The sequence below is a fragment of the Neovison vison genome, chromosome 11 (assembly GCF_020171115.1).
Source record: "Neovison vison isolate M4711 chromosome 11, ASM_NN_V1, whole genome shotgun sequence".
Lineage (NCBI taxonomy): Eukaryota > Metazoa > Chordata > Mammalia > Carnivora > Mustelidae > Neogale > Neogale vison.
In genome coordinates this window covers 49,684,187-49,711,520 of record NC_058101.1, presented here as the reverse complement: position 1 = coordinate 49,711,520, position 27,334 = coordinate 49,684,187, and the positions used below count along the sequence as shown (strand labels likewise).

Below are 27,334 nucleotides of genomic sequence, written 5' to 3'. Positions count from 1 at the left end.
CATCTATTATAGTGGTAACTAGAATTATGTAAGGTAATAAAATAGGATGCCATTGAATGAAGCATACAAAAAATTGTTTCTATAAGAAGAACCAATAAAGGTATGTCACTAAAAAAAGAGCTGTCAAATTAGTTGTAGACAGATGGTATCAGAAACACTGGGAAAACATGGGAAATCATGATTATTATTTATTTACATGAAAATCATAGAAGGATTTTGCACTCAGACTATGACACATGTATCTCTAATTCTTTTCCTAGTGGGTTAAGCCGCTGCCTTCGGCTCGGGTCATGATCTCAGGGTCCTAGGATCGAGTCCCGCATCGGGCTCTCTGCTCGGCGGGGACCCTGCTTCCCTCTCTCTCTCTCTCTCTCTACCTGCCTCTCTGTCTACTTGTAATCTCTCTCTGTCAAATAAATAAATAAAATCTTAAAAAAAAAAAAAAAGCAAGAAAAGAACAGTGGATACCATCTAAGAGACATTCTTACTACAGTCTGTGCCACAAAGATGAATGAATTGCCAGTTAAGACAATTAAGTTCAAGGCAAAGGTCTCTGTTTCTTATATAAAAAAATATTTGATATTTGAATGTTTCTTTATATGACTTAAGCAAAAGAAAATGATGGAACTGTATACTTTAATCAATTTTTTAGATAAGCCCACCAAAATATTCATTCTTATTGGTCAGATAAGAAGGCCTCTACTGCATATGATATATATATACATAAAGTTACTTATAACCATATAACTAATTATAATTTAAGAAATGTTATGTATATGCTTATAAGTGAGTATATATGTATATATGTATGTATGCATATAAAGATACGTATACATTTGCATAGGTATATATATATGCATATGTATACACACACACAGACACACAGACAATATATATAAATACCATGAAATTAACTACTCTACTGCTTGACCAAATCATGCAACCATGCAGTAGACCTTTCACAAGGTGGTAATTTAGCAAACTCAAAGTGTGAAATGAAACTTAGTGACAATGACCATGGTGTACATAGCCACTATAGCTCTGGTTGAAAGCATCTTGTTTAAGTTACTGTTCCATTACCCCTATCAACAATGGCCAGAGCCAAGGAACTTCTTGTTCAGACAGTCTAAGATTCACTTTCTGGTGTAGTTCTTTCCCTAAACCTAAAGCATTCAGTGCAAAGGCACCATTTACACCCAATTTAGCAGTCTGCCTACGAAGTCTGTGGATTATTAAGTTACTTGGGGGTTATTCCAAGCTTTTAAAGGTCCTTCCTCTTCAGTGTATAAAGTAAGACTGACTAAATGAGTCCGGAAGTCCAAAAGGTGAAGAAAGTCACTCTTGTTTAAAAATATCTAAGTACATTTTGTTTTGGTGAATGGGCACATTTTCATTTTTCTCCTTTGCTGAAAAGATATAAAAATGGTAACATATATATGAGAACATTATACTAGTAGTTAAGTGTAATGGTGAGTGAGAAAATATTCCAACACTGATATAGTGAATAAACTGGGGTTCAAAACTTTGTTCCTTGCTTTCTAGATCTGTGATCCTGGGCATGTTGCTTAACATTTCTGAACTGTATATGCTCATCTTAAAAATGAGAAAATTACCACTATCTTCATGAGGTTTCATGAGGTCATTCTGAAACCAGTCAAAACCACTTACGTGCCCGGCACATTTATTGAGTAGGAGACGAATAAACGTTAATTTATCCTCCTGCTCAAGTTTTGGCGTCTTAATCTGACACAGAGTTATTTAGGGATCTAAAGCAATAGTATTCATCTGGTATACTAGCATATACCTGGGCCCAGGTCTGACACACAATAAATGTCTTCTCTTTAAAGAAAAAAAGAAGTGAAAATATTTATAGGTAACTTCTTATCCAATGTTGCTTGTTGCTTGTACTATTTGTTAATTTCATTAACCACATGGAGAGTATGCACTAATATTTAATACATATTACACACACACACACACACACACACACACACACAGAGTTCCAAGTGAAACTTAAGCCTTACCTGCAGTTCCAGAGAGTTCCACACTTAAGGTTCGTTCAATAGTCTTGTTCTCAAATGGGGAACCCTTGGGGTCACTGGAAGATATGGCACATTTATAAAAACAAACTGAAATGGAGTTGCTGTAGCCAAATGTATTAGAACCCCCTTCCCTTTCTGAAAATGGTTACATTTCTTAATACTTACTTTGGTGACTCTGGGGTCAAAGGAAGAGATAAAGTTGTTGGTTTGGCTAAAGGAAAAAAAAAGGAAACTGATTATGAAATATTGAGTTTTTCAGGTTTTTTTTTTTTTAGAATTTTTTTTTTTTTACTATAATCAGGTTGGAAACTGGAAACTGGAAAACTAAAGTAAGGAAATCCCTGAATATTGGATCAAAGTCAGAAAACAGTCCATTATGCTAAAACAAATTCCAAACAACATTTGCATCAGTAAACTATCATTTGAAAACACATACAAAAACAGAGTTTTCCCCAAAATGTAGCATCTCTGTTAAGGATACAAAATTTGCATCATACCATCAGAAAGAAATAATGTGTTCTATTTTAATTTGGAATACAGTACACGGTTTGTTTAGACAAGAAAACAGCAGAATAACTATAAGACAACAGAACGTTATGAATATTCAGTTGATTTTTCTCCTAAAATGTATAATTTTATATCTAGCCCTGAGAATAGGTTATTTCTATGAGGCCAAAGCTCAAGCAATAACCATTCCATTTACTGAAAATTAATTGAGAAATTATGACAAACTGTGGGCATTGACCCAGACGGTTTAAAAGGGGTTCAGATCCCCAAATCTTATAGAAAACTAAAGTAAGTACTGCATTTATCAGTTGAGAGACCTATAGACTTGCAAAGAGAGCTCATTTACTCCTTTTATGCTTCCTAAATCTTACCTCCTACAGGAGGCATTTCCCAATTAGGAAGGGTGGAGTAAGAATCTTCTTCTCACTCCAAAATTTCAATTGCTTCTCCTTGGCAGTCTTGTATTTTGAACAGAAGGAGGGGAAAACATGATGAGAATGATGAGAAACGTACTTGGGATATACATCCACATATTATGTGTGTATATATATATATATATATATGCTTATCTATAAAGATATATTTATATGTATGTAGGTTTATGTCAATTTTTTCTCATTAACATAACTACTTTCAAAAGGTCAAGAGGTAGTCATTTACATAATGAAAATCATAGACTTGAAACTAAAAAGGTCTTTAGAATAAACTCTTACTTTATGGATGAAAAACCTGAGACCTAAAGATGTGAAATGATATTTCCAGGGCCATAAAACTAGTTACTGGCAGAGTCAGCCCTGAATATGTTTCCTTTTTCCTATTACCAAAAGGAATTGCATTCAATAGATATTAAAGTAAATTAATCAACCCCAGTAATTAAGGTCCTTTGAAATGTGAAAATATTATTTATGTCCAAATTAGACTGAAATTACATACTTTACTTGGATAAATAGTATTTACATATTTAATTTGTCGATTTAGATTTAGTTTTTAAACAATCGAATGGTTTATCATCTATCCAATGTGCATCCAGAAATATGAAGTTCACGCTGTCTTCTACAAATTAGGTACATTGACTGATTGGCTTTTATATATACAGATAAATGAACTGGTTTATATTAATTTTTTTAGTATGTCTGATATAATGAGCCTTTCCAAAAGAACACACTCATAAAGGAAATTTACCAACATTTTCGGCGTTCAACTAATAATTAGGATCATGCATATGGGCCTCATATGCAAGTATCACTAGATACAAACTGTGTACTATGTCACACAGTAAATGTACATTGAAAATCGGTCTCTGGGATTCCAGTTTTCAAGGTGTGGGGTAGGCTATCCAAAATGCTCAAATGAATTTCCCTAACATTCTGACAGTTGGGTATGGGTGATGGCAAGGGCACTGTAAGGGGAGCATAAGGCAGCAGCCATGTTCAATGAGACCAATAGGAAATAGGAAGAGAAGGCTATAGGAAGGTCCAGCCCCCAACCACACACAGTAAAGAACGCCATCCCTGAATATGCCCACACTCACAAAAGCTACCACTAGAGGAGTATTTTGGTGTACTGGGAGTGTAATCTACACTATTTCAATGACTAACAGACCAGGGCCTCTAAAATCCTTGAGGGCAGGAATGCATCTTTTTCATGCAGATCATGGTCTTTTTGATGAATGAATACATTAGCAAATGAACGAACCAATGAATACAGGGGACACCAACATGAGTCAAAGCTCAGGCCATTATCCTAAGGAAGTGAAAAAAACTTGACCCCACAATATCATAGACAGCACACATGCAGTTCAGTGAGAGAACATTACAGTATGTCAAGAAAGATAAACCTCAGTAGATTCTGGGTTACTGTCTCTGTTAATATATTTTCTACTTTTAACGTTTAATCATAATTCAAATAAATCCTGAAGCTGAGCACTTATTTCCTCTTGGTTATTCACAGCCAGCCATGTTTATTTTGTTCTTGGCCTTTAATACCTATGGGAATTTTGTGGGGGTTTTGATTGTTTGGTTTTGATTTTCTGTGTATGTTTTTGTCAACAGGCTTTGTTCTGGGATAAACTTTTTATGCTTTGCCACAGGCATATATCTTTCTGAAATATCCATATACAGCAGGTCTCAGCTAAAGAATATGTCCTCCACAGGCCAATTTAACTCCTCAGTACCATGGTTTGTAAGCGTTTACAGTAATATTAGTGGTAAGCGGATTTCAAAACCAAACCCCGAACCTCCCAAACTCTCAAAATCCAAAAGGTGCCAAATACAATTTTAAGAATATGAAAATTAAAAGGATGTTTAAAACCTGCGCTGCTGGTCTGCGTTCACTGACCACAGGGTTACAGCTGGCTTAGGACTTTAAATTCAGCTCCAGGAAATGAATACCTGACTGGGACACACTAGGACAAGGTGGAGAGTAGCCCCAAGAATTTTTCAGTCTACTCACTAGAGTGAGCTCAGCTGCCTTCCTTAACCTGAGGCTCTCCACACCATTACATCTCATAATACTGCTGGTTCTGCTCTGAGAAAAACTGGTCCATGGCCTGTGTGTGAGGGGCCAATCAAGGCAAGGCAAGCTACAAAAAAATGTGGCCCATTTCCATAAGTATCTTCCCCTGAACAGACAGAAAAGGATGGCCAAGTGATTTTGAGATATCCACAAGGGAAAACCTAATTGAGAGCTAATTTAAAACTTTTAAAGAAGGTTCCTGAAGGTTTATGGTGAGGTAGGGATGAGAGAGGAAAACTGAAAACACTGGAAAGAAAATACTTATTAAAAGCAGCAGCAACAGCATACCTGTATGAAATAATCATGGTTCAAAACAGGGATCAGGGACTACCACTCTGCAGCTGGAAGGGGAAGTCAGGGAAACAAAAGGGAAAAGAGAAGTAGCTGTTTGTAATTGCTATTTTAGAATATGCCTGCTTCCGGGGCGCCTGGGTGGCACAGTTGGTTAAGTATCTGAGTCCTGGTTTCAGTTGGGGTCCTGATCTCCAGGTTGCCAGATCAAGCCCCGCATTGCACTCCAAACTCAGCAGAGTCTGCTTGAGACTCTCCCTCTCCCTCCCCCTCCCTGCACTCTCTCTCATTCATACTGTCTCTAAAATAAATACATAAATACATAAATCTTAAAAAAAATAAATATATATGTATATATATATGTATACATATATATGTATGTATATATATGTATGCCTGCTTCCACTACAAAGTTAAAGGTGGGGTTAATGTGGAAGCTGGGATATTTTAAAGCAACAACAACTTTCAACAAGCTTCCTTTGGGCCTCTAAGACAGGATGATTTTGAGGGAAGAGCCAAGAAGGAAGAAAATTATATCTCTGCCAAGACAGGTTTTCCCAAAATCACCCTGACTTGCCTCAGAAGCATCAGCCTTCCAGAATATATGGGGATGATAAAAACCAACCCAGATGCTTAGTTTGATCTGGGCAATACTTCGATTAGAAAGCAAATACAAATAAATTCCAGGGATTTCCAAATCCTTATTTACAAAATAAAATCTATGAGTATAACATGTGGTCTTTAAAAAAAAAAAAAAAGAAAGAAAGAAAGAAAAAAAAAGAAAAAAAAGAATGCACTTAATAATCAGGAAAGCCTGTCCAAATACCATGTGCTCTTTCTTAAGTTATATACAGCAAATCAACAATACCTCATTTTTTCCATTACTAGAAAGGAAAAAAGAAAAGCTTTTTAATATTGACTAGCCCAGGCTGCTCCGAATTTCAATTATCTTGGCAATTTAGATTTCACATAAATCTTCCACCACCCCCTCCCCACCCAGCTCACATTTCAGGTGCTTTTTGGTGATTGTGAATTAGGCTGCATATCAGCCGAATAGGTCATGTTCAACCTGTGTCCAAGGAAGGATTTTTTTTTTTTTTTTTTTTTTAGTAAGTCGATAAGAAAGTGCTGAATTCAGTTTGGGCATCCCCAGCCCGGTGCATGCTTGCCTCGCCTTCAGCGCCCTCGCCGACAGCCTGTGCTTTGGTCCCCAGCCTACCTTGTAAATGTTGAGACTGCGATTGTGTGTGGGACTTCTTTTTGGAGGTGCATTTGTCTCTGCTACTGTTCCTGTTCTCCGTGGGTTTGCTGTGAGGAGGGTCATCATTTGTGGTCAGATACTTGAGAAGCTCCGAGCAGGGACGTCTTTGTGGCTTTTGCTGTTGACAAATGCTTTTCGCTTTATTGCTCCATGAATTCTCGGTCTTAAAAACAAGGCATAAAGAAAGCTAAAATTAGTGAACTGAACCTTATCAGAATGGATATAGGTTTTCTGAAGAGATGAGATTTTCAATGAAGTGTTCAGTCTAAGTGTACTAGATCTATGAGCTGTGAATAATTGTTTGCAGAACAAGGAAAGAAAATTACATTTAAAATTCCTAAATGACATTTATGCAGCTTTTTATTTCATTTCTCCTACATTTCAATGTTCCTACTCAGCAACATGTAACTAACAAGACCCTATAGCGCCTTTACTGTGAATAAAAAAAAATAAGCTGGTTTAAACCTTAATTTGCCACTGATTGCTGGAGCCCCGTATTCACAATTCTCTTAAGTACCCCTTAACGCTCCGTTTTCACTCACAGTGAATGGCAAGACAAACATTGTTTAATACAGCCCGCTAACCGAATTATGTCATTGCCAGCATTCTATCCAATTAATGGCAGAGATAGATCTTTTGTGGTGATTCCAGAGCAATCTTTCTCAGGTTAGACAGCTGGTAAAATGGCAATCCTGCATCTTAAAGTCACTCCTAGATAATACCAGCCGATCAGCAAATTTTATTGTAACCCACATTGCTGCGTGTATTAATAAAACGGGCAAGGAGTAACAGACGGTGGAACTTCCATTCCAATCATCCAAAAACAAAGCATAAATGAACTCTTTCTAGTTTAAAGTAGCTGGAGCCCTGCTTTTGGAAACCCATTTCATATTGTTTCACATTATAAAGCAACTGCAGGATCCCAGCTGAATACATAGAAATAAACCTATCCTTTGTTTTACTGCTTCAAGCAAAATTCTTTGTTACTTTCCCTCCTATATTAAAAAGTTTGCATTGTACCTTAACAACTGCAGGGTTTGCTCTGATCCTGTGATTATGGTTTGCATGGTTCTGGGTACTGAGACCACTGCATTCATTATAGCTTAGCTGAGTGTTGGCTGGTGCCAGTAAGAGCTTCTTAAGCTAGAAACGTATCAGAGAAGGAAAAGCAAGAGAAGTTACGCATCTTGTAAGCATTAGAATACGTCACTGAAATTTTAAACTGAAAATTAATTAATTATAAAAATTAATTCTCTCACTCTCTAATTATAGTCACACCAAGGCACAATAGCGCTAAAGGAAATGCATTCTTAAAAAGTAAGAATAAAATTTGGCATATACTACCAACTGTGAAAGTATTTCCTTTCCCTACACTGACACTTAATTTTTTTTTTTTTTTGGCTTTTCTTTTTTGGGGATAAAATAAGGTAAAAGGATCCTCCTGAAAGGATTTCCAAATACCTACTAGGTGAGAAGAGTTGCCCCGCTAAATGAGGAATTGGGGGTTGGGGACAGAATATAGGAAATTTTCCCCTCAGTAATCCAAATGAATTAAGTGAAAATAAATAAAAGCTTGGTAATGCTTTGAATGATATTTTCACAATCCAGTTTAACTTTACTTATTCAGAGTATATTTATGGTGAAAGAGTGGCTATTACTGAAACAGAAATGTAAGTGGGCAGAGTCAGGAGATGTGATTCTGGCTCATGCGAAGCATTTACTCTTTCTTGACTCTTTCTTTGCTCTTTCTTCATTTAACTCGCTGGCCTTCTAGGCCGTCCCTACTCAGACAGGCAGTATGAGGCGGAGTCAACAACCCTTCCCAGTTGAACCAATTATCTGGATGAAAATCCTCTTGTATCAATGTAAAGACCTCAAAGAACCAGCCAGCAAGGCCACGGCAAACGGAGAAATGGTGGAGGGTTGGGAGGAGGGTAGCAATTACTTAGGAGGGAGTTTCTTCTAAACCAGAAATCTCGGAATGAACAGCAGTACAAGTAGACTCTCCGTATGTTTACATGGAATGTTTTTTAACATTTAAAAAACTTAGATATCGGAGAGAAACAACGCCTAAATGGCATGCCAAGGAGCATTATTAAAGTTTGGAGGATAGCATTCTATAATTTACGTAGTATGTTCTCACATCAGATTTATGGCAAATGACAAATGGCTACCATAGATGAGAAGGTAAACTGTGTCTTAGAACTAATAAAATTCTGGTCAAGCACTGCATCGAAAGAAAATTTACTCTTCATTGCCAACAAATTCACTCTTCAATGCCTCCCATAAATTTAGGGAACTTGGGTTGCAAATGTGCTATTATTTTTCAATCTTCACAAGAATTATGGATCTAAAACCTTAAAATATTACTTATCCCTGGATCTACCTTTTATTCCTAGAATCATAGGCATAAGAATAAAACTATAAATGTGTCGATTGCTATATAATTTATGATGGTGAAAAAATAGGAAGAAGACTAAATATCCAGCCATAAGAAATCTCTTAATGAACTAGGACATCTCCAAACAATAAAATAATACATGATACAAACAATTATGTGTATATTTCAAATTCATAAACATAACAATGTATCTTAAAACAAGAGGAGATTTCAGTCTTTTTTTATATCAGAGATGATTTGATTTTACAGGTGAATTTTTAGTCTGTCCTTTTTGGGTTGTCTATGTTTTCTAAGTTTCTACCTCGAACATAAATAATGCTAAGAAATAAAAATACACACACAACAAACATAGCAAAAGACAGTTAAAACAAACTGTAGTAAGACCACATGAAAACTGTTATTATCAACATTTTTAAACACAGAATCACAGAATTCACAACTCTGAATCCGTTCGGGAATTGTTTTTGGCATCAATCTAAATTAAAAATCCAGACCTTATTGTTACTACATCATACCCATGCAGCGGGTAGCCAGAGGCAACTCCAATTCCTGTTAAACAGTAGGAAGGGTTCTTACTAGAGACGGCTCTTCTGCCTCCTGAGGCGGAGGGGTGCCGTCAGGCATGGAGGAAGGACTAGCCTCATTCTCGGTGGTCACATCTCCATCTGTCAGCGCATCAAATGAGGGCAATCCGTCTTCATCCACAGGGAGACTGTCCAGTGTCTCTGTGAGGACTGCTAGCAAGTTTGCCTCGTTCTCTTCATCTATCTTCTGCAAAAACAGAAAAATAGATGACATGCGTGAGCTGACATGGGGGGACAGGTTACACCATCAATCAGTGTAGACAGATCATGTTTATCCAAATGAGCAGTAAAGTGTCCATGAAATGTTGAACGATCATGCCAGAACACAAAGGATCATGTCTTCTTCAAACTCCAAATTCACTTTTGGTTTGAATCACACCATGAACTGACACCTCGTAGTACCAATTTCTGCTGCGTGAGCTGTCCCGGCTCGCAATTTATGATGCTGGTGCCTATTATGGCCATATAGGACACAATCTTGTTTGCATTCGCTTTCCCCGTGTGTGTGTCTTGTTTCCCTAACTAAAGGAGAAGGTTTAGAGAATCTCAGAACTTGAGAGAATTTTCACCATCATCTATTTTATCTTCAGATATAGCGTTTCAATCTCCTGTGCAGCCGAAATGTTTAGATAACCCTCTGTTTGAACAGCACCAGAAACTGAAACTATACTGAGAAAAACTATACACTTTTCATGGTTTCAATTATAATCTCAACACCGAATACTCCACAACCATTCATTTCCCTCCCTGACATCTCTCCCAACTTTAGTCATAAATCTAGAACTGCCCACTGGATACCTCTACCTGATAATAGCTCCCTCATCCTCCAAAACCCAAACTTAGAACTTTTCACAACAAAACTGCTGTTTCCCTTGACTTCCTGGGTTTGGGTAACAATTCTTCAGACCCAGACTATAGAACTACCTTGAGTCCTCTTTATCTGGTCAGTCATTAAGTAGAGTCCCACTTTGTCACGTCTCTTCAATGCAGTCATTTCTTGTGGCCAGGGTACGATTCTAGTGCGACATTACTTGGAATGGGGGCTCCTGCGAACATATTCTAACTTGTTTCTGCAACTCCCACAGTCACTTGCATGCACAGACCCTTGGAAAGTTAATCTTCAGGTATTCATTCCATAAACATATCTGCATACCTACTATACCGGGACCATGTTTGGTGTTAGAGATAGAAAGAGAGAGATAAACCTCTGCCCTCCAAAAATCCTCCAGTGGAAGGGAAAGAAACTGTGAATAATTTATTATAAAAGATAACATTTATTTCAGTACTCTGTACAAGCTTATACACCCTGTTTATGGGGAAATGTGCTATATTCTAATCCTGGGCAACCGGTGCCAATGCTAGGCACACAGCGTGGCCATTGATTACTTGCTGAATAATTCATTGATCTGCATTTACTGCCTAGAATATATGTTGTGTAGATCACTTTCTCTTCCTTCTGTTAGCACTTCACTTTGTTTGTCCAATTTGACCTGCTTCATAAATCTTTTTTTTAAAGTTCTGGATGCTATGACATTAACAATATCGGCTAAATTATCCCACACAGATTCTATTACAAAATGCACCTAAGCTGCTGACATCTAATGAAGCCAGCAGTGCCCACACGTCTTTTCTCTCTAGCACTGAACTCCAGTTAATTGACCTGACAAAATTACAAGAATCACAGAATAAGACAGCTAATCAGAAAATCAAATTGTATTACTAGAGAAATTAGGCAGGCCTTTATCACGTATACATTCTATTTTCACATAAAAATTGTTTTCCCTCATTACTGATGAGTCCCCATCCAGGAGTAAAACTGCAGACTTCTTTCTCTTTTGGATTCAAGAGGCCAAAAAGAGCCATTTGTACTCATGGTAGACTTGACTAGCATTTCTTACGCTTGCATCATGTGTCTCTGTAATGGCGTTGGACTTGACATCGCAAGTCAAGTGGATTTGGGCACATGGGTTGGAATGACAACTTTCTGAGATTGAGGACTCCACTGAAGGAGGTAAATCCTAATTGGATTGGGGTAGGGGGATGTGGATGTCAACTTCAAAATGGTACCACTTCTTCCAGAAACTGACCGATTCTTTAAAAATCAAACTGCTTAATAGCAAATCATTATTGAGCATACCATGGAGCTTCAGTTCTCCTAGATCTGTCCATGTAATCTGAATAATAAAGATATTGAGATGATTTTCATTTATTTTCTGCCTGGTATGATAATCTGGTGTCCAAAGATTTTAATCTCTCCCCTTTCAATTCAGATTCTGCCCCTCCCACCATACAAAAAAACAAACTTGGGCTGTTCATCTGTCCTAAATAGAAATTATATTTAATTTAAGCACATATTACTTTAAGTCATCTAAAATAATGAGATTTACATTAATATAAATATATCCATATTATCTAATAAAAATAATCTTTGAAGTTATCTCAAGCACACACACACACACACACACACACACTCACGCACACACAGTTTCAGTAAATTGGATTTTTTTTCCAGGTATCCCAATTTTCAGAAAGGCTTATTTCACTGAAGTTCAAAAATACCTCAAGAAAAACAGTTAGGAATGTTTACCAATAAATGAGTAATTTTGTTTACTCTGATTTAAATTTTGTATTTGGCTTTCCAGCAACACTACAAGCCTCTATTTGCTTTCAATCACATAATACAATAGCGCCTTAGTTCTATCCCTAGTGTAAACAAACTACAATAATTCCAATCAAGTCAGAATGACAAAGAACACTTAAATTAACTAGTTTTCTCCAATTTCTTTAATAAGCCTGGGTGAATGTACATCAAAAACAATGGCAGAAATATTGGAGCCTGATAATGTCATAATTAATTTACAAGATCTGATTAAACCACAGCTATTTAAATTCTCTCTACTGGAACCACAATGAGAGGGAGGGTCGTGGAATGGAAGATTGGCAGAGTGTGTGTGTGTGAGAGAGAGAGAGAGAGAGAGATGGGGGTATGTGGGTAGGGTATGCTGGTGTTCAAGCAGGATGGACCAGTAGGATTCTAATCCTTATTTAGAATCCACGTTCATCAGGCACACGGCTGACTCAAAGAGACTCGGAGACAGTTTATTTTAGTAAAGTAGTCTTGAAGGAAAGAACGTTATTTCCAATGTTCTGTGTTCTGTCTAATCATAGAAGACTGGGGAAAAAGATATTTCCCAATGACATTTTTGTTCTGAAACTCAAAAGATATTCCTTATGTAAAGCTGAGTGGACACTGCTCCTCACTGTGGCAATTCCAATTAGTTTAGCATGAGTTTCAACAATCAAACACTCCAGAGAAGGCAATGGATGTGACAAAAAAGACTCTGGTAAACAATTAATGTCACTTCCCATTATTGCTTCGGTCCCAATTTACAGAGCAAATAAATCAAAGTCACTGCAGATGAAGCACTCTGGCCTATGAACACATCTCTGTTCACAGGTGACGGGGCATTGAAATACATCAGGCAGTAAAACGACTTTGCAAAATAACCTTTCAAAGACTCTGCTCTGACACCGCTTTCTAACTGTTCAAAATTACTATTTTTACAAAAATATATTTATTAGCTCCATATAAGTTAAGAAAAGGAAAGTGGAGAGGTGAAAAAGAGAGAGCAGGTCACCAGTTAGGTAGTGAGCTAAAGCTACACAGCTGAGCCCAGTGTTGAGGGCGGCAGTGGAGAAGGAAAGAAAGGTAGGGAACAGGCCGACAGGCTTTTCCACCGGGGAGCTCGGTGACTCTCAAGCAGCTTTAGCCATGCTTGGCGTCAACCTTAAGCAAGGCAAGTCTGTTGCTCGTCTTGCCATAGAAATCAACATGATGTGACCATAGTGCTCGTTTTCATAAAAGGTGCTCCTGGAGTAAGGAAGCCCATTCTACAGATGCTCAAGCCATAAAGAATTTCCACTGATAGGTGATACACGTACATGTATACTAACAACCCAAAATTCAGAATGGGCCATAATTCTGACGTAACGCTATGTCATTAACAAACGATAGTTCAGAACACTTGGTTCATTACTGCTCTTGGTTCATTACTGACTCCTCAGTCCCCATCTGACCTACCCTAAGTGTAATATAATTCAAAGGGCACAGTTAAAGGAAGGCAGATTCTGTATCTTCAGGTGCAGAGAGTCACCTCAAGACTGAAACTTGGGGTCCCGGACATAATACCTGGGCCTTCCTCCCCTGTGAGCAGTTGGCAAAAAGGATATCCCAGATGATTACACATGGTGGGGCAGACAGTCATCGAGCTCACCCAAGTGCATAGAGAGCGAATAAATCTACTAAATTAAGGAGGAAATGAGTGACTCCGAGATGTTACTAGACACCTGAAGGGAGAACTGCAAAGTGAACCCGGCATGTGGTATCCCAAAGATGTTTAAATGCAGGCTATTATGGAAGGACCATGCCCTGCTTATGATAGTAATTTTTTCCACATCTTGTAGAATTGCAATTACACTCTGCGTCCCCAGATTCTCACACTCGCTTGATCTCTGTTTGATAAAAATAGTTTAATAGCCATTTAATCACAGCTTCATTATCTTAGCTCTCTTAATGCGAATTAGGCCAGGAGAATTCCTGCTTCCTCATTATTCAAATCATCAATAAGAAGGAAACAGTGGGGTCTTCTTATCATTCATTAATCAGTTTCAATATCTTAGGTACTATTTACTCAGAGATCAATCTGTGTGAGAGGTCACTTAACCTCTGTGAGCCTCTATTTTTTTTTCTATATGTAAAAATCCAGGTTATTATCTGCCTAATTCTAAGGACAGAATTTTTCAGCACTCATGGTTAATAGGGAGGAAAAAAAAGAATGGATGAAAGCCTGAGAATCCTTCAAGAAGTGGCTCAACAAACATTTACAGTGTGTACGCCCATCATCTTGACTGCCCATATTTGAATTTCCTTCGAGCATGATCTACCGCCGATTTTTAGCACCAGGCCAGCTTCCTCCCAAATACCCAGCATGCCTTGGGCTTCCTCCTTGCCCCATCCTGCTGATTTGGAAACAGCTAATGAAGACAAAATTAACTCCTACTTTAAGTGAGGCCTAATTAGGAAGGGAAATCTGCTAGAGTAACATCTGGTAATGCATTCTGAAGCCAAATATAAATGACATTTTTGGATTATCCACTATTTTGGATTATTTCTCCCACTAGACCCCAACTAGGAGTTGAAATAAATAAATGAGAAAGTGACTTTTATGATAGATTCAAGGGTTCAAAGAAGAATTACATTGACCATAGGAGTCCCTTCCCAGGATCTTTCTACAAAGAGTTCTGTACCTTTTGCTCATGCACAAAAAGGCAAAAAACTTTTATATGTATAAATTTTGGTTTTACTGTATGAAGTTTGATTCAAGATTGGCGGAAGTGGAACTAAAATTTAAAAAAAATAGTTTCTGAAATTAAAGAAAAAAATAACAATTCAGACTAGACCCCTGAAATAGAATTTGAGATTATCAGCTTTTCTCTTTAAGCGTTTTAGTCAGGAAAGATAACCACCTCACCAACTGTGTATTATCCATGTCCACTCTGAAGGGACTAATCCTTTGTTGGAGATGTTTGAATACTCAATTTGAATATTTTGAATACTCACTCTCAAACAACTCTTTCTCTCTCTTTTTTTCTCTTTTTCTTCTCTTTCTTTCCTCAAATGTTTTACAGTCCAATGTGCTTTTCCTTGCTTCTCTTATACCTAGGTATGGACCAACAGCATGTCTGTGCACCTTCTCACAATCCAAAAGAAAATAAGCAGATTTCCCATGTAGAACTTCTTAAAGTTTGCTAACTCCTGCCCCATGAAAGAAGAGAAGGCTCTAACATAACCCACTAATTCTGTTTACGGGATGGCTTTGAAAATCGGACAGTCGCTTGAAGACGGGGTAAAAAATGACCTAAGACATTTTAAGCCTATATGTACAGCAGAAAAATAACCAAGACAATAAAGACTTTGCATGGTATCACACATTTCTTATGAAAAATAGTTCTTGTATTATGAAAAAATACTTGTGAAAATTTACTTCTTACAGATACCCTGAGAATTAGCTTAGTCCTCTCTTTTATTCCCAGGAGAGATAAGATAAGCGCATTATGTGACCCTGTATCTGCTCTGTTGAATGCCAAAGTTGCTGGAATTTTAGGTTGTACTGCTAGAGTAGTTAGTAGAAAGAACACAAATATTAATTTCACTGTTTGGGTAACTCTCCATTGACGTCAAGGCTACTTAAAAAAACATGTACGTAAATATGTCTATCCATACCACTCCCAACACACACAAGTTTGCATCTCAAGTGCACATATGTAAAACAGAATCTGCATCCATGCACATTTCAGCCTCTTAGGTATATTCTGATAGATTTCATTGCAGTTGACTATATATGTATACCGTCAGCACATGATTCTTCCTCCCAGTTATCCACTCTAACTGAGGAAAGCAATGATCAAAAACTGAAGACAGTTCTTGGGACTATAAAATAAACCAAGAATCAAGTGGAAATAAACACAAGCAAAATTGAAGAACTCCCTCCATAGATATATTTATACCTGTGGGAGTCCATTTAATTTTTGTTAATATTCATGCTCCTATTTAAATAGGCATAAAATATGTATTCACATCTGTATTGCGCTCCATCTGAACTTACTAGCTTGTATCATATACTCATGAGTTAATAAACGCCCACTAAATATGTGAAATTCATTATTCTGAAGAGGCTACATGAGCCAAAAGTATAAATACAGACGTTCAAGAGAAAGGCTTAAGAAAAATCTTGGTTGGGGTGCCTGGATGGCTCAGTGGGTTAAGGCCTCTGCCTTTGGCTTGGGTCATGATCCCAGGGTCCTAGGATCGAGCCCCGCGTCGGGCTCTCTGCTCCGAGGGGAGCCTGGTTCCTCCTCTCTCTGCCTGCCTCTCTGCTTACTTGTGATCTCTCTCTGTCAAATGGATAAATAAAACCTTTAAAAGAAAAAAAAAATGAAAAATCTTGGTTGCTGCTTCAAAACAAGCTATTTTGGGGGGCGCTGGGTAGGGGGAAGGGAGACGTTTCATGTCCACTTCTCACAACATGAAGAGGAAGCAACCAAGTTGAGCCACCAATCAGGAGACTTAATGGGCCCATAAAGATCAGCCTGGCATTCTATTTGTTCTCAAGTTTGAACTAAGAGAGAATCTGGGCCCTGTATAAAAGACACCAGACTGAAAGTGGGGAAAATTGTCCCAAGTCCCATCTGCACAACTAGCTAGTTATGTAGCCTCAAGTAAAACAATTCAACTAGGACTGCAGTGCACGTGCCAAATGATAATCTTATAGGTTCCTAACTGGTTCCCCTGCTTTCACTCTCACCGCTTGCCTCCCCACCCCAACAATCCATTCTCATCACAGAAGACTAAGGGATTCTGATAAAACCTAAGTCATACCTTGTCTCTCTTGTGACCTAGCCCTCCGTGACTTCTCATGTCTCTCAAAGACAAAATCCTCAGAGTGACCTGCTAGCCTAGGATCACCACAAAATTTATCATCCAAGATAGAACACTTCTGAGAATGTAAATACTAACCCCTTGGGTGAGAATGTAGACAATCATGGTCTGAGATGTATGGTTGGTTGCCCTATATTAGACCTACATCATCTGACTCTGTCAGTGCCCCCATTTATCTGTCTGAATCCTCTCCAACCACTCTGACCTCATCGCTACCCCAAAAAATGCCAGGCATTCTCCTGCTCCAAGGCTTTTGCACCTGCTGTTTGCCTTTACTAGAAGGCTCTTTTGCCAGATGGCCACATGACTTACCCCTTCATCCCTTCTTTTATTCAAAAGTCACCTTCTCAGTGAGACCTTCCCAACCACTCTGAACGGTGTGTCCATTACCCTAGTTTATTATTCCTTTTGATACTTATTTCTATAACTCAATATATATTTTACTGACTAACCTCATTGATGGCCTATCTAAAATGGAAGCACCATGAGGCCTGTTGGATCACTATTAAGGCACTTGGCATATAGTAGATGCTTATTAAAAATGAGTAAGAATAACACCTGAAATGTTGAATCAATCCTAAAAACATAATGTGACTTTTCATTCTCCTGTTGTTTTCACTGTTGTTTGCTCTGAAATTCCCACGTTTTTCCACCCCCACCAATTAATAATGTTTATCTTAGGCTATAATTTGAAATTGGCTTGCATTCATTCTTGTACATCAGCTGATAGGCCAGGCAAACAGCCAATATATTCTTAGTGGGAGGGAAGGAAATTTGAACAGAACCACAGAGGGGCTGATTCTGAAATAAGCCCCCAAAGCACTGAATCTGTATGAGTCAGTATAACATACATCTTTTGTAAAGGAAGAGGTTGACATGGGTCTTATAAAGGCAGGGATTAATTCATTCCAGCTCTCGTGTTTGGGAGGATACAGGAATGAATCATCAAGCAATTAATTTGCAAAAATTTCCAAAGAGCCGAGATGATTTGTGAAGAGAAAATCATGCCAGACCAACTTACTCTCTGTCCATGCAGAAGCATCAGGCTCGCTAATCAAGAGAAAACAATTGATGTAATATATCTGGACTAGAGGGAGCGTCTGTATTCCATACTGCGTAACACACTTATCTATAAGCTGGGAGTATATAGTCTCTTAGCCAGAAGCTTTTTGCAACTGTGTGCCATGGAACTATAGCCATATCCGAAGTGTTGAAAGGACTAATAATAAACACTGTAGTATATGATATATTTTACACATTTATATAATTGAGCTCATATGCCAATATAACTAGTTTTTAGAAAGCAACATACACACTCAACTGTGTTATTTCTCTGATCATAAGCACAGTGGAGACCACCACTGCATTAACTTGCCATGTTGAATCATTTTATGTTGGTCTCAGGGTTAAAAAAATATATATATATCTTGAGAAGTGAGAGTGAGCAGCTTAAAACCTGGAGCCATTTACAAATACTCATTTCTACGAAGCAGGATTTTCTCAATCCTCTTAGATCAAAACAGACTACAAAATAATCAGTTGCTAAGATTGATATAAGATACCAATCATCATCTTAAGCCTCAACTTCACTTTTTTTCCTGTTCATTTAAATAGTTTGATAAATAATATGACAGATAAATGTTATTTAAATAAAAAATAATAAGTAGCAGCTGACTTTCTCTGAGTCTTCCTATGTGCCTGGTGCTGAGTTCATTTCCTTACACACACTATTTCATTTAAACCACCCATTGACCCTATCATTAGCCCCAAATCCATGCAGCTTATAAAAGGAAGAATTGGATACCAAACCAGATATATCTGATAAAACCTCGTTCTCACTTCCTTTCCTTATATGTTGGAACTTTATGGATGAATCAATGGAACACAAATGAGTGGGCATGTGATAGTCTAATCTGTAATCAGATTACAGGATACAAAATGAGTGAATTATCAACAGATAAAACCCAAGGTGGGTAACTGCCCTTTTATCCCATGAAGCAGAGCTGGTCTTCCAAGTGGAGAGAGGCTATTGCTTTGATGTTGTTTCTCGGTATGTACTACCAGCCCAGTGTCATCACAGAGCCTCTCTTCAGTCCTCCTGGATGTGATCTGCTCTTCTGTTTGAATGTTCTTTCCAGAGGCGCCCGGGTGGCTCAGTAGTTAAGTGTCTTCCTTTGGCTCAGGTCGTGACCCCAGGGTCTTGGGATCAAGCCCTACATTGGGCTCCTTGCTTGGAGGAAGCCTACTTCTCCCTTGCCCTCTGCCTGTGTTCCTTCTCTTGCTATGTCTCTCTCTCTCTCAAATTCATAAATAAAATCTTCAAAAAAAAAAGAAAAAAAAAAGAATGTTCTTTCCATTTCCCACCATTTCTTCATATCCTATCTCTACCTCAAAGCCTGTCTTCAAGCTCTTAATGCCTTTATAAGAAAATCCTGGATCCCTGGAGAGAAATACCGATTTCTAGGTCTCATCACTGACCACTAAATCAAAACCTCTAGATCAGGGTTTCTCAGCTTTGACACTTCTGACATTTCGGGCCAGATGATTCTTTGTTTTTAGGGTCTGTCCTCTGCATTTCAGGATGTTTTGTAGTATCTCTAGTCTATGCCTGTTTGATGCCAGGAGCACCTCCCCGATTATCAAAACAATCCAAAAGGTCTCCGGATATTGCCAAATATTTGCTGGTAGCCAAAACTGCCCCTAGCTGAGAATGATTGTCTTAGAGGAGCAGTCCAGGATTCTGCAGTTTTGATAAGCACTCCAACTGATTCTGTATCATACAAGTTGGGATAATTTGCTGTTTTCTGGCTGTTAAGTAGTGTATAGATCAATTTATGATGGGAATTTATGATTCCGAGTAAGCTAGATTTATCTGTTCTAACACATGCAGTTCTAGCAGTTCTTAATAGTTATTAATAACATATTTTTATTTATTCTATGTGAATGCTTATTTCCAATATCTTATATTATGTGCCTAGATGTTTTATGGTCTATGCTTCCTTGTTGATTACAACTTACTGGTTATTTACTCCCTGAATTTCTTTTTGATTAGTCCAATGGCATTTCACTCTTTTTATTGCCAATCATTTTCTTCCTTTTTTCAACATTTTCTCACCATCATCATTTTCATAAAGTTCATTTTGGTTTTTTAGTCTATTGGCGTACATAGACTACATGCTAAATGATTCTTGAGGATTTTCTTCTATATACTTTCACAGAGTTCTTAAACATTTCTAGACTTTTAAGATTTTTTTAAAGCTCAAGAAGTACATAGAAGCCTTACACGAGTTTGATGTTACTATGAAAGAGGCAGTGAGGCAAAAGAGAGACTCTGAAGTTCGACTGCTTACATTTGGATCCTGAGTTCATCACTTACACAGTGCATAACCTTCCACTTCCATAACCTTAGTACTTGACCTCTCTGTGTCGCAGATTTTCACGTCTGGGAAGGGCGTTATAATAATAAGACTTATATTGAAGGGCTATTTTGAGCAAATCCATGAAAATCCTATAAAACAGGGCCTGGTATATAGTGAGCCCTTATCCTTGCTACTATTAATATTATCATTATTATAGTCCTTACGCACAAGATTGAGCTCAAAATAAGTGAGACCAAAAAAATGGATCCATTGGGAAAAATACTATAGTGAAGGGAACATTTAAAGAAGGCTTCAAAGGGTGCCTGAGTGGCTCAGTTGGTTAGGCAGCTGCCTTTGGTTCAGGTCATGATCCCAGGGTCTTGGAATCGAGTCCCACATCTGTCTCTCTTCTCAGCAGGGAGTCTGCCTCTTCCCCTCCCCCTCTCCCTGCTCATACTCTCTCTTCAAATAAATAAAATATTTTTTAAAAATAAAAATAAAATAGACTTCAAGGATGGCATAGGATATGAACAAATGAAGGGAAAGGGGAAGACCATTCTATAAAATAAGCCTAAACAATATAGAGGTTTTAATGTGGCATCAAAATTTCTATGTCCGTGAAGGCTCAAAAATCCTTACTGTTTGTATAAAGGTCACTGCCTACTTGTTACCTATTAAGATGGTAAACCGGAATTAAAAGATATGATATGACATAATCACTGCTGCTTACATGTTTACTACATTGAGTGATCACCTGAGATCCACACCACATGGAACCATGATATGTATACTTGACACACCCTCCATCCATGTACACACATAAAGATCTATAGCATATTTATGTGCATATTTACAAGTACATAAATTTTTACTACTTATACATATTTATTGAGTGCCTACTCTATGCTATAATCTGTTTCCTAGGAACTTACATTTTACTTTGGTAGAGAAAGGATGGCAGATAATAAACAAATGAACCCCCTTCCAAAGATAGATAAATAGATAGGATATTTATACATACACATATATATAGAAAGAACATAGAATACATATATAATATATATATTCACACACACATTACATACATAGAATGTATGTAAGTACAGAAAGAATGTAGAGTTTATATATAATGTTAATAATATTATTAGTTGTATATATTATATATATCATTATTATATTTTATATAATATTATATACATATATTAAAAAAGAAAGAGAAAAAAGAGACAGAGGGTTATATTTGAACTGTGTGTGTGTGTAAATATATATATATATTTGGTGTGTGTATATATATATATATATATAAAACATAGAGAGGAAGAATAGAATATATGTGCATATATACGTGTGTAGATATGCATATATATACCTACTTGATAGTAAAATATATACATCCAATAATGTATATTATATATACACATATATAGAAAAAGTATATAGAGCACATATATATACACACCCACACAAAATATATATGTAGAGAGAGAATATAGAGTTCGTATAATAATATTACATATATATATATTTTTTTAAAGATTTTATTTATTTATTTGTCAGAGAGAGAGGGAGAGAGAGCGAGCACAGGCAGACAGAGAGGCAGGCAGAGGCAGAGGGAGAAGCAGGCTCCCTGCCGAGCAAGGAGCCCGATGTGGGACTCGATTCCAGGACGCCGGGATCATGACCTGAGCCGAAGGCAGCTGCTTAACCAACTGAGCCACCCAGGCGTCCCTACATATATTATTATATATTATACAATATTATATACATATAGAAAGAGAGAATACATATATATGTAACAGAGAGGAAGAATAGAGTATACATGTGTATATGTGTGTATATGTATGCATAGATATACATACTTGATAGTAAAATATATGCCTCCAATAATGTATATGTATAAATATTTATATATACAGAGAAAAAGACAGACAGACTGACAGACAGCATTTGAAATAGCAAGCCATAATAGCTGAGAAAGAAATGTTCTAGGCAGGGAAAGGACTAAATGCAAAGGTTCCGAGGTGAGAACTTGCAATGAGTAAGACGTTAGTATTTTTCAGTTTAGGTATTGGTATATCTGGGAGGGAGGTGATGTTGAGAATATTTAACAAACATTACAGGAGCACAGATCACTCAGAGCAGCAGCACCAGGATGTCAGAAAGAAGGCCTCTACTATAAATGACACAAAGTCTTATTGTGGCAAATTAGGAGATTGTATTAACCCTGGTATAAGTGTGTTTTTTAGGCTGACTCTGTAAGACATTTTGTAACAATTTCCCATCTCAACCAATAAATTCTCTATAAGACCGTTATATTTTCTGCCCCCAAGAAGTGCTTAGAAGGCACTATTGCATGGGCCAGTGCTGTTTGTTCATCCACACTTAGCACCGCAAGATGTGTGCAGACCAAGCAGCTGCAGATCCCTGGCACCTGGATGTACTTGGTATATTAAGGTTGGGGACACCAAGATTTGGGCAACCGCAAATGATCTGATTACAGCAATATTCTGGCAATAGCATTAAAATGAGAGAAAATTGTCTCAAGGTGGTTAGAAGCTATTCAGAGGCTGGGCTGTCTTCTCTGTGGAGGCATCTAGGGTGAAAGGAATCAGTGTGCTTCCCAGTAAGCCTCCATGCTGTGAGGGGCCCTTCCCCCAGGAGAAGAGAGTCCTTTAGGGCCTGGGATTGAGTCTTAGACTCCTGGAATAATATTCACCTCCCACTCAAGGGTTCTGAACAGGGTGGTGGATTGTCAGAAAACACTCGTCAGATGAATACAATATGAGCAGTCTCCATGACTTTGTGTCTAAGTATTCCACGTGGGTTTCAGCTTCCAGTGCATCTGAGTGAGGCTGCAATCTCGTATGATTTAGGGTCCGAGCTTCCCTTGATACCAGAACGAGTGTAACCCTCATGAAGAATCTTTAAATACTTTATACTGAGTCAGTTCTAAATGAGACTCACTCACGATGACCCGTGATTTATACGCCTATGTGGTGAGCACACACGGTGGGGTTGCATACAACACCCAGTTAGACAGAGTGGCTAGTAACACCCAAGGGCACATTTTTTAAAGTGACTTGATAACTGGGTTAAAGAAGCATGTGTGCCTGTCATGACATGGGAAATGACAAAAGAAGTATAAACCAAACTGGATAAAAATTCAAGAGTTACAGGATGATAAAAGCAGAAAAAAAAAAGTCATTTAACAACAGGCTCACATAATGATAGGATGTAGTAACTGAAATACGGAAGAACAAGAGCCAAAAAGAGTCAACTCATCCAACTGTATGATTTTGGAGATGAGAAGACAGATAACGTCTTCAACAGACTCTTTCAAGGTCAATTCCTAACTGATCTAAATCTACATTTGTTTGGGGCCTCTGGGCTCCCTTGTCTTTCTACAATGCCATGTCGTTTCCCAGGAGAATAAAAGCAAATATTAGCAAAAAATGTTTCTCATACATTTGCCATATTTCTTCTTTAGGCCTCAATATTGATTAAAATATTGCAGATGGGAAGTTCCCAGTTCAGACTTCTATAGAAATTCTGAGCCCCAAAGAAATTCCATGTCTGTGATTCTCAATGCAACATGAGTTTTAAATGGGAATCATGGGACCCCTGGGTGGCTCAGTAGTTTGGGTGTCTGCCTTCGGCTCAGATCATGGTCCCAAGGTCTTGGGATTGAGCCGCATGTCTGGCCACCTGCTCAGCTGGGAACCTGTTTCCCCCCTGCCTGCCATTCTCCCTGCTTGTGCATTCTCTCTCTCTCTCTCTCTCTCTGACAAATAAATAAAATCTTTTTTTAATAAGTAAAATCTTAAAAAAAAAAGGAATCAACATTTGCATGTCAAACTGTTGTCAAAAAATATTAAATATTTGTTGAGTACCTACTGTGTACCAGCCATTCTTGATGCTGGGGATCTGGCAACAAACAAAATAATTCAAAACCCCTGTGCTCACAAAGCTTATTCTACCAGGAAAGACACTGACGAAATAAATTACCATCAACAAAATAAACAACCGGGAAAAAGAAATGAATAGCTAAAACAATAAGAATCCCACTTTTATTTAAAGAAATGAAATAACTTAGAAACACTTAAATCTCTAAACTGTTGAAAAATAGCTCTTCGTGGGGGGAGGGGGGTTGGGAGAAGGGGGGAAGGTTATGGACATTGGGGAGGGTATGTGCTTTTGGGTAAATTGGAAGGGGAGATGAACCATGAGAGACTATGGACTCTGAAAAACAGTCTGAGGGGTTTGAAGTGGCGGGGGGGTGGGAGGTTGGGGTACCAGGTGGTGGGTATTATAGAGGGCACAGCTTGCATGGAGCACTGGGTGTGGTGAAAAAATAATGAATACTGTTTTTCTGAAAATAAATAAATTGGAAAAAAAAAAAAAAAAAAGAAAAATAGCTCTTCGTATAAAAACTTGATGTAAAGAAGTTTCCTGTTGGCTGTCTTTTATACAAAGTGAAAGATGCCTAAAGAGCCACCAAGTCTCAGCTTTGACTATGTATTAAAATCATGTGAGCATTAAAAATATATATTTATGCTTCCCCTCCACTCCCATCCCCAGCCCAGAGCAATAAAATCAGTCTGAAGGACAGAATTAGTATTTTTAGAAGCTCCCCTGGTGGGACTCTAATAGGAACCAGGACTGAGAATTACTCCTATAAAGGACTCGAATGGTAGAGTCTTTGAGGGAAGGTGAAAATATTTGCTCTGATCTATCTTATGGGCTGAAGCTGAGACGGCTTTTCCATCAGTGCAGACCAATTGCCCCGTACTGAGATGCCTGAAACCCTGAAACCCTCACGTCCTCCATAAAATGTTAGAATGTGTACACTCCATCTTCATCCAGCGCATATCGAGTCTGTCCTCTTTACTGCGTGGGAGTTCCTTCCTGAGTCCTTGTCTCAATTACCCCCTTGGAGCTGGGATCTTTGACCTTCGAACACCATGGTTAGTGCCTCCAATATCTTTCTCTAGGGCTCTCTCAGTCTCATAAGTCTATGCAGTAGATCTCTTTGGCATATGGCAGATACTTCTACCACGAAAAGCCTCACTGCCGTGATGACAGGCTGTCCAGGCTATGAAGGCTTGAGTTTAAAGGAAGAAAACATCCAGGAGAACCCACACCATGACACCGAATCTCCATGAAAATGATGACTTAGATGTATGTCATTTAAGTGAAACATACCCAATTAAATAGTATTAAATCAATCAAGAAAGTTAGCAAGGAGCACTTGTACAGCCCATGACCCATGCACGGAAACTGAAAACTTCTGAAAGAATGAACTCCAAAGTATTACAAGGAAGGGAGGCTTCAGATGATTTTAATTCCATTTATTCTAATCTTTTTATAATGAGCACTTCTGTAGTTATAACATAAAAATATAAAAATGTAAAACGGGTATGGTGTATGTTAAAAGGGACCAGAGAAAGGGCTTAAGTGTGCTGAGATAACTCATCATGGTCAGGTCAGGTGTACTCAACCTTGGGGCCCTGGCTTCGAACCTGCCTTTCGTGGGCTTTAACAGCCTTATCCATGGACTGGCAACAGTGACATCTGCCCCAGGCTATCCATCCCAAGGTAATTGGAAGTAAACGTAGCATAATACCTCTGTGCTTTGAAGAAGCATTATATAAAAATGTTATGCGAAAGATACATGTATCTCAGATAAAGTCAATCAAACACTATTTACCGAGTTTGTGCTACACTTTCACAGTTGCATCCTTCACTTAAATGCATTTGTTGCTCATAACACCCCACAATATCAAGCAGACCATGATACCCTGCATAAGAACAATGACTAATTTGCCTGAGACTCTAGCAAAGTGGCAGAAGGGAAGGAAGAACCCAAGGGCCAGGGCATTCTCTGCAGGGGTTCTTGTTGTCCCAGCTTATGTGAATGGTTGTGAACAAACTTTCCAGGTCTGTCCGTCAGGATGAAATCAGCTGCAATCTGCTTCGAGATGAAAGATCTGATGCTATCAGCAGACGGTGACCCTGCAGTCCGTCCTTCCACCTCCAGGCATAGGATGAAAACACCAGGCGTTGACGATTGACAGGGAAATAGTTCTGTGCCACAGAGAATCCTTTGCTTTGCATCTGCCCCTCAGAGAGCATTAGGCAGCTCAGTATTTCCAAAATGTGAATCCGAGGCCTCTCATCTTGCTGTCGTTCCTATTAATGTCCACTGCAAATATTTCCAAAGCAGTAGTCAAAATCTTTTGGGTTTTGGCCTTCGAAGAATGGGGTTCCTGTATTGATTCTGTCTCAGCCAAGCCTACGTCCTTGGAGAGGCATTTGGGTCTGGGGACCCCAGAGCTATCAACTGGCCAGCAGAGACAGCTGTCCCAGCGCAGCGTGGGAAGGAGTGAGCCAGGTAATGGGCATAACGGGCACCATGAAACCATGAATACTATGTAAGTATTTCCTGCTAGTTCTCTAACGATGTCCTTTTTCAAAAAGCACTTTCAAAATATTATCCTGTCAATAAAAGAGCAACACTGAAGAGGAAATCTGAAGAAACCCTGTGTAATAAGAATTTAATCTACTACCTAAGTTAAGCCATTTACAATCTTTACTCCTGATTAAATAGCCTTTCTTCTTCTATAACAAATTGGGTTTAGTAACTGATAAAATACTACAGATACTGCTTTTAACTTGGAATAGCTGAACTAGGACAAAAACATCATTAAAACAAAAACAAGTGCCACTGAGTCATAGGAAATGTCAACAGGGGATACAGATGAAAAAAGAAAAGCTTACCCATTTGAAGATGATAAGGGGGAGGAATAATTCATTTTATTTAAAAATACGACAAGGTAAAATAGAGTCCTCAGTAAATATAGCGGGTATTTTACTTAAA

The 27,334-nt window shown here is 38.2% G+C and overlaps 1 protein-coding gene across 3 annotated transcripts in view; it reads right to left on the bottom strand.

Moving 5' to 3' along the window:
- Nucleotides 1-27,334, bottom strand: part of PPARGC1A (PPARG coactivator 1 alpha) — a 453,784-nt gene that overhangs the window by 30,061 nt on the left and 396,389 nt on the right. For all 3 annotated transcript variants that reach the window (XM_044225880.1, XM_044225878.1, XM_044225879.1), the window contains exons 3-7: nt 9,593-9,787; nt 7,636-7,758; nt 6,574-6,778; nt 2,208-2,253; nt 2,025-2,098 (exon numbers count right to left, since the gene is read on the bottom strand). In XM_044225880.1, the coding sequence (XP_044081815.1) occupies nt 2,025-2,098; nt 2,208-2,253; nt 6,574-6,778; nt 7,636-7,758; nt 9,593-9,787 (643 nt within the window). The remainder of the gene's footprint in view (nt 1-2,024; nt 2,099-2,207; nt 2,254-6,573; nt 6,779-7,635; nt 7,759-9,592; nt 9,788-27,334) is intronic.